At 41.1% G+C, this 8,700-nt stretch overlaps 1 protein-coding gene across 1 annotated transcript; it reads left to right on the top strand.

Annotated features, from left to right (window-relative positions):
- Window positions 1–434: 434 nt before the first annotated feature.
- LOC145813043 (uncharacterized) lies at window positions 435–4,033 on the top strand. The gene is made up of 5 exons (XM_082908304.1): window positions 435–1,261; window positions 2,403–2,714; window positions 2,976–3,120; window positions 3,212–3,520; window positions 3,629–4,033. Exons 1-5 carry the CDS (start codon window positions 435–437, stop codon window positions 4,031–4,033), a joined length of 1,998 nt encoding a protein of 665 aa, XP_082764430.1.
- Window positions 4,034–8,700: the final 4,667 nt, after the last annotated feature.

The raw sequence follows: 8,700 nt of genomic DNA, 5'->3' as shown, positions 1-8,700 counted from the left end.
ATGAATTTCGACTTGATTTCGGAAAACCTGTTGAATGTGGTAAAGGAAAGAGTTCCAGAGGAAAAGAAGAAAAACCAGAAAGCCATTCAGAGCATACTGTGGGAATGATTCAAGCAGCACTAGATAATTGCCTTTCTGTCAACGAAGGCGAATGGTGGGATGATAATGACCTACAGCTCGCCCACACTGATGATAAATGGGTAAACAATATGCCGGATGAGAGTTGGTAGGCAAATGAAATTGATTATTTGACCAGGAGTGGACGCTACTTCAAGCCTCCATATCTAGACCAAGGAGAGCCCTCTAGCAAAGATAAAGAGGTAGAGAAAGAGAAAGAGGTAGAAGACAACCTAGTTCTAAAACAACTGAAAAAGATCCAGGCAAACATTTCCATTTGGGGTCTTCTCATGGCTTCCTAAGAACACCGATAAGAAATGTTGTTAGCCTTAAACAAGGCCAAGCTTTCCATTGAGACAACGCCATATCAGTTAGTATCTTTCATCGCACCTGGAGACACGACCCTTATGTCATCATTTACAGACAAAGAGTTACCACCTGAGGGGGTTGACCATAACAAGCCTTTGTATGTGGCCTTGGAGTGTAGAAAGAAGTGGATTCTAGTAGTTTTGGTTGATACCGGTTCAACCATTAATGTGTGCCCAACAAGGATTACTTATGCGATCAAGTTAAAGCTGGCTGCCTTCACGCCAACAAGCCAAGTTATTCGGGCATATGACAACACCAGCAGGAATGTTATGGGGACTTTCAAGGTCCAGATATTAGTTGGTCCCACTGAGCATGAGGGAGAATTCCATGTCATGGATGTCCCGGCAACTTTTAACCTATTGTTAAGCAGGCCTTGGTTGCATAAGATGAGAGCAGTGTCTTCAACCATACACCAGTTGGTGAAGTATCCGCACAATGGGGGGATTGCCACAGTTTTTGGTAATTCTACAATCCACCCTCCTCCAGAAGTCACAACGCCAATACTGGAAGTACAACATGAGGGAGAATTCCATGTCATGGATGTCCCGGCAACTTTTAACCTATTGTTGAGCAGGCCTTGGTTGCATAAGATGAGAGCAATGTCTTCAACCATACACCAGTTGGTGAAGTATCCGCACAATGGGGGGATTGCCACAGTTTTTGGTAATTCTACAATCCACCCTCCTCCAGAAGTCACAACGCCAATACTGGAAGTACAACATGGGAGTGAAGATGTTTTTCTCTCAGGTTTTACCATGGCAGAAGCACGGCTAGTGTAAACAATCATGGCAAAAGAGGAGGGTATACATCTGAGTGCTCAGTCAGTCTATATGATGAACAAGCTAGGATACATCCTAGGATCTGGATTGGGAAGAAGTGGCTGACAAGGCACCACAGAGACAACTAAGGTAATCCGCAACCCACATGCATTTTGGGTTGGGATATGAACCAACAGTAGAAGACTAGGAGAAGAAAGGGAAGGAAATAAGAAAGAGAATCAATACAAAGAAGACGGGAAAGAAGTATGAGCTGGTTTATAAGCCAATCCATGGGACGTTGAACGGACGCTTTGTTCGCCAAGGGGAAGACTTCCCTTTTTGTGGTTTTCCTAAGCCCTAGATTGATCAAGTGGAGAGGAAGAGATACCCTGGGTTTGAGATCTTCTTCGATCATCGGCTTTCTGGCAGTGACGAAAAGTGGGAGATCCTAGTATCGACATCGGACAAGACAAAGAAGTCAGCTCGGAAAGCAACACAGAGGAAGTCCTAGGTCCAACACTAGCTGATTTATTGATAGAATCGCGTACTAGCTCTGAACTGATGAATTTGGGAGATATGACCATTGCCGTGATCGGGGGAAGAGGTACCTGTTGACTGCTCAAGCTTTATCATGGATGCAGTGAATGGCTCACAAATAAATTGGCATTTTCAAAAGAGTTGTATTGAGAGTTCTGAATTGGTTATTGAGTCTGAGTTTGGTGGGCCTGTGGGGTTGGAGGCAGATTTAAGTTTGTCTAAAATGTCTGAGTCTTCTTTTTCTTTCTCTTTTGAGTCTATTGTAACTTGTGAGCCTGAGGCTTTGAATGAAGATGTGATTTCCGCTTACTTTTCTATGCCCATAGTTCATAACATTGACCAAAATTTTCAAGATTTTGATAAAAACGAAGATGAAGAAATTCCTCGGGTTTTGAAAAATTTAATCGACTGGGAGGTTGAAAGGCGTGCTAAGCCATTAATGGATGAAATTGTTTTTGTAAATTTGGGTATTGAAAAAGATCCTCGCTTGATCCAAATTAGTTCTATATTGTCTTTAGAGGAACGTGAACAATTAGTTGCTTTATTTATAGAATTCAAAGATGTTTTTGCATGGTTCTACGAAGACATGCCAGGAATTGACCCTGAGATTGTACAACATAGGATCCCTTTCGACCCTGAGGTCCGACCTGTCAAACAGAAACTTCGTAGAATTCGTCCTGATTGGGCCTTGAAAATTAAAGAAGAGGTTACCAAGAAAATCAATGCTGGGTTTTGGCTCGTATCAGAATATCCTACTTGGTTAGCCAATATTGTGCCAGTTCCGACGAAAGATGGCAGAATCCGAGTTTGTGTTAACTTCTATGATTTGAATAAGGCTAGTTCGAAGGATGATTTTTCATTGCCACATATTGACGAATTGGTAGACTTCACTGCAGGGCATGCCTTACTGTCATTCATGGATGGTTTTTCGAGGTATAACTAGATCCTTATGGCTCCAGAGGACAAGGAAAAGACTGCATTTACTACACCATGGGGGATGTATTGTTACAGGGTCATGCCATTCGGTTTAAAGAATGCTGGGGCCACTTACCAGAGAGTCGTTACCACTCTTTTGCATGATATGATCCATAAGGAAGTTGAGGTATATGTGGATGACATGATTGTCAAGTCTAAAGACCGAGAAGGCCATTACACCGCATTGAAATTTTTTTTTGAGAGAATCAAGGAATATAGGCTGAGGTTGAATCCACAGAAATGCACCTTTGGGGTTACTGCAGGCAAGATGTTGGGATTTCTAATCACACAGTGGGGAATTGAAGTTGATCCATCTAAAATTAAGGCCATCTTAGAAATGTCACCACCAATGATTGAAAATGGGGTGCAGGGCTTTTCTGGAAAAAGTCCAATTCATAAAGAGGCTTATTGTAAAGTTAACATTGACTTGTGAACCACTATTTGGTCTGTTGAAGAAAGGAAAGAAGTTTCAATGGGATGATCAACGTCAGTTTGCCTTCAAGCATGTTAAGCAGTATTTGCAGAATCCACCTGTGTTATCACCACCTAAGCCAGGAAAACCACTGATTTTGTATTTATCAGTGACTGAATCAACCATGGGATGCATGCTTGCACAAGATTCAGATGAGAGAGTGGAGAAAGCCATCTACTACTTAAGTAAGAAAATGCTTGATTACGAGACCCGCTATACTCCCTTGGAAAAGGCTTGCTTGGCTTTGGTTTGGGTCACCAGGAAGTTGAGACACAACTTGTTAGCTCACTCGGTAATTCTGGTTTCAAGATTAGACCCAATCAAATATCTCTTTGAGAAAGCATCACTTATCGGTAGGCTAGCTTGTTGGTTGCTTTTGCTTTTCGAATTTGACCATAAGTATGTCACTTGCAAATCTGTCAAAGGAAGGGCCGTAGAAGAATTTTTGGCTGATCACCCAATTAAAGGAGGAGAAGATATGGAGTACTCATTACCTGATGAAGAGGTCATGCAGATGGAAGAAGACACTTGGAAGTTGTACTTTGATGGAGCGTCCAATCAATTTGGCTATGGGATAGGCGTGTTGCTCATAGCGCCATATGATTCCCGTATCCCCTTAGCTTTCAAACTTCGATTCAGGGTATCTAACAACCAAGCAAAGTATGAGGCGTGCATTGCCGGATTGGAAGTCGCCCTAGAACTAGGGGCAATAAGGTTAGATGTGACCGGGGACTCGAACTTGGTCGTCTCTCAAGCCAATGGAGATTGGAAAGTTAAAGAGGAAAAAATTAAAGTCTACCATTAGACATTAGACATATTGATCTTGAGGTTTGAAAAACTGACTTTTACACACTTGGTAAGAGAGAACAATTGATTTGCTGATGCGTTGGCAACCCTCGCATCAATGATAGATATACCAGTCGGGGTCAAGATGTGCCCGATCCTTATAGAACAAAGGTATACCCCCACATATGAAATGATAGCCGCAACGGAAGAAGTTCAAGATGAAAACCCTTGGTACTTTGATATTTGGAATTTTCTAGAAAGTGGTACATAACCACAAGGGGCAAACACCAAAGGCAAAAGGAGGATACGACATCTGCCCACTCAGTTCGTCATTTGCGGAGATAAGCTATACAAGAGAGGGCATCTGGGAATGCACAAGCTGTGTGTAGAGGAAGAAGAGGCAAAGCGTATCATGGAAGCCATCCATAGAAGAGAGTGCAGAGCCTATATGAACGGTATAATGCTAGCCAGAAAAATCCTTAGACAAGGATACTATTGGTTAACCATGGAGAGTGATTGTAACAACTTTGCTAGGCAATGCCATAAATGTCAAATCCATGCCAATCGTATGAACATCCTGCCATCAAAACTCTACAACATGACTTTGCCTTGGCCTTTCTTAGTCTGGGGCATAGATGTCATTGGGGCAGTCACACCGAAAGGTTCAAATGGGCATCAGTTCATCTTGGTTTCCATTGACTATTTTACCAAGTGGGTTAAAGCACAATCGTATTTAGTGTTGAAAGCATCACACGTGGCCAAATTTATCAGGAACAACATTATCTGCAAATACAGGGTGCCAAATGAATTAATTTCAGACAATGGTTCACATTTCAAAGGAGAAGTGACAGTTCTACTTGAGAAGTATAACGTGGCTTTTGACAAGTCATCTACCTACAAGCCACAAACCAATGGAGCTGTTAAAGCTGCAAATAAGAACCTCAAGACCATTCTGTGTAAGACGGTAGAAACTTATAGAGATTGGCCAGATAAGTTGCCTTTTGCACTTTGGGGATACAAGACATCAATCCAAACGTCTATAGGGGCAACCCCTTACTCTTTGGTATATGTAATGGAGGTTGTTTTTCCAATTGAATTAAAAGTACCTTCATTGAGGATTATAGCTAAATGTTAGACAACAGAAGCTGATTGGCAATAGAACCAATTTGAGAAACTGATGCTATTTGATGAGCGAAGATTGAAGGCGTTATACCACAGTCAGGGGTATCAACGTAGGATTGCCACAGCATTAAACAAAAAGGTTAGATCCAGAAATTTGAGGGAAGGGGACTTAGTGTTGAAAGATAGTCGAGCTCCTATTAACGACCCTAGGGGCAAGTTAGACCCAATTGGACGGGGCCCTACATCATTAAATCAATATTGTTAGGAGGAGCAGTCGTTCTCATGGATTTGGATGGTTTGGAGTTCTCACAACCAATCAACATGGACAAGTTGAAGAAGTACTATCCTTGAGAGGCTCGTTGGGGTGAAAACCCGAAAGGGCGACCCAGGCAAAAGTTAGAGCACAAAAAAAAAAAAAATGATGACAAAAAAAAATTTGAAAAATGAAAAAATGAAAATCTCGCAAGGTTGAAAACCCGAAAAGGCGGCTTTGGCAAAAGTTAGAGCATAAAAAGAGAGTGTCAATACCTGAGTGAACCTTAACTGGAACTACGTATGACCTGATTCCTATCTTTGGGATACGTAGGCAGCTTCATCTTGAAGTTCGGCCTTAATCATTTTTCAACTCACTCATCTTGTCCATGTTTGATTGGTGTATCTTTATTCGATTCGGCTATCAATATTTGATTGGCTCATCCCCATTTGATTTAGTTGTCCTATTTCTCCTTCATAACGGGTTCAGTCGCAAGACGAATTCAGTCGTACATCCTAAGGGTAGGTTTCATGTTGATCGAGTAGTGGTCATTTGTGAAAATAGATTTTGAGAACTTTTAATGAAGTTGACCGATTTTCTCAAAAATTATTCTATTTTTCCAAAACTCAGACCATTCTTTCGACCAAAAAAGAGAAAATTTTCAGTGCTCATAATTTGGCTCATAAGATTTCAAGGTAGAAAATGGAACAAGTGTGCTAATTTACCTCTCATGTTGATCAAAATCGCTTTAGCAGAAAGGAAAAACAAAAAATGTCAAAATAATGAACTAGGGGCACAGTTGAGTCAGGTTTTCTATCATTTACCCACACTATCGACTTATGTCATTCATGCCATCCAGATTTGTAGAACAAACTCTTTTTTATTAATGTTAGGGATCAACCCCAATCAGAGTTGTACAAAAAAGAGGTGAAGCTATAGGTGCCCACTCCCAAAAAAAAAAAAAAAAAAAAAAAACAACAACAACAACAACAAAAACAAAAAAATAAAAGAGAGTAGCATTTTCTCAATTTTTCGGCAGCAGCTCGGCAGTGAAGATTACAATTAGCTTCATTTGCACACAGCTTCATTGCCTGACTTTACCATCAGCTGCCTCGCTTCATCTTTACTCCTTCGAAGCTCTTGAAGACTTCGCTTCAGCCTTGGCAGAGCTTCCAAAAAAGATTATTCCTCGTCGGCCATCAAATTGGTTGTGTGAAGAAACTCCGAATCGAGCCACGGAGGTGGCCTGTCGTTTCAGCTCTTTGTTCTGCTTTTTCAGCGCACTAATTTCTACTCGAGCGTCTTTGTACATACGTTGGAGGAGAGAGAGTTGTACATTTAACTAATGTACCTCACATGTTTTGTTCTGCAGTCAACGAGACAAGTTGGAGACCGCAGTCACGATCTCCACACATGACCTTAGTGCATATGAGTTTGCTTCGATGTCAGACTGTGCTGCCATTATTTGTTCAACGGGGATCGCTGGAAAGCTGAAAACAGGGGAAGGAGGAGGAGCCCGTGGTTGAGGTTTAGGGGAGTTAGAATCAGTCATCTCTATCGTGGACTCGTTCAGGTCTGGAAAAAGAGTGAGAGAACCGTGTGAAGAGGCCATGACAGAGGAGAGTAATGCAAAAGAAGGAGGTTGATGGTAGAAAAAGTTTGTAGGCTTTTGATGTGCCTCTTTCTCGCAGGCCTCAACTTAAGAAGAGAGCGAAGAAGAAGAAGAACAAGAAGAAGAAGAGGGGAAACATTGTGATAAGGCATTGAAGAATTGGGGCAGCCTGTCGGTCAGGCACCGTGATTGTTGAAATTGCACACCAGACACGACGCTCGAAGAAGATGAAGGAAGAGAGAGTGAGACAAAAACAGAGAGAGAGGCGGGAGAGTTGTATATGTATATATATGTGTATATGTATTGTACATCTATGTGTTATATATATTTGTTTGAATATTTGATCACAAGATATTTGGTCACAAGAGTGGCTTGGGCTCAGTGGTTAAGGATTGAGGAGCTGAGCATGAGGTCAGAGGTTCAACCCCCCATAGCAACGAGTGTTTCTTTTGTTTTGTTTTGGTTTTATGTATATATATCTCGTATACCTATGTATTATATATATATATATTTGTTTGAATATTTTGTCACAAGAGTGGTTTGGTTTAGTGGTTCGGCTCAGTGGTTGAAAACTGGAAGACTAAGCTTGAGATCAGAGAGTCGAACCCCCGTATCCATGCATTTTGTGTTTTTCCTTTCTTTTTGCGTGTTTTTCATATGCACACTGACGTTAGCAAACGGAATATGCATTCTCAGTAACAGCATCTTCCCACTGACGGTCGCAAACGGAATATCCTCCGAATCTGTATATATATACTATATGTATATATCTGTGTGCATTTTGTCTGTATATGAATATATGTATACCGTATGTATATATCTGTGTGTATTTTATCTGTATATGTATATATATATATTGTATGTACATATCTATATGTATTTTTTCTATATATGAATATGTGTATACCCTATATAAATATTTGTGTGTATATATATATATATGTGTGTGTGTGTGTGTGTGTGTGTGTGTCTCTTCGTATGTTTTTTAGCTTGCATGTGTGTGCCTATATACGTATTTGGTTGTGTTTTCAATAAGTTTCTAGTAGACCAACTGCGATGGTGGAAACTAGAGTTCGAATGGCAATTCCTAAAACGCAAAGGTTTGGAATGTTCGAGACTAAAATCTGGTTTAAATACCCAGGGGTTTAGTCCCGGTTTGAAATCTGTATGGCAGCCCCATAGGTTGAGGTAGCGTGTATGCACCTCAATTTTGGATACTAAACCAATCTAGTCTGTCACCCCGTTGAAGAATAGGGAAAGTTGTGAATATGATCAGGAAGGAAAGCGGCATCCGTGGCTTCTACATGTAGAGGTTACCTCTTGTCAGCATTTAAGGGCCTTTGAATTGTGAATTGAAGGTAAGAGTTCGAAGAACACAAGAGGCAGATCCCTGTCAGAGTAGAGCGGTTCATCGCCACTCACCCCATAAGGTGCTTTCTAAAGCGCCACTTTGCTCTCACGATTTCATGCGTGGTTTGAGTGCCCCCTTCCTTACACAATTTCAGCATATTTGGAATTTTTCTCAAGACGCGTGGAACACGACCCTAAGCAGTTTTCTCAGGACCTCTTCTCGCAAAAACAAAGAAATCATTCTACCATACCTTCTTCCACTCGCGTGAGACACGTTTGGACTTCGAATTTACCTTTGCCTCTTTCACGTGAAACGTGTTAGGATGTGACTTTTACTTGGTTAAAACCT

Source organism: Camellia sinensis, chromosome 15, assembly GCF_055761805.1.
Source record: "Camellia sinensis isolate YWXY chromosome 15, ASM5576180v1, whole genome shotgun sequence".
In the NCBI taxonomy this organism is placed as follows: Eukaryota; Viridiplantae; Streptophyta; class Magnoliopsida; order Ericales; family Theaceae; genus Camellia; species Camellia sinensis.
This window is presented reverse-complemented; position numbering and strand designations above follow the sequence as displayed.

Coding starts and splice junctions, on each gene's coding strand:
- LOC145813043 (XM_082908304.1), top strand. CDS start 435: ATGTTGTTAGCCTTAAACAAGGCCAAGCTTTCCATTGAGACAACGCCA. Junction 2,715..2,975: donor TTCATGGATGGTTTTTCGAG/GTATAACTAGAT, acceptor CAAGGAATATAG/GCTGAGGTTGAATCCACAGA. Junction 3,521..3,628: donor ACAACTTGTTAGCTCACTCG/GTAATTCTGGTT, acceptor TTTGACCATAAG/TATGTCACTTGCAAATCTGT.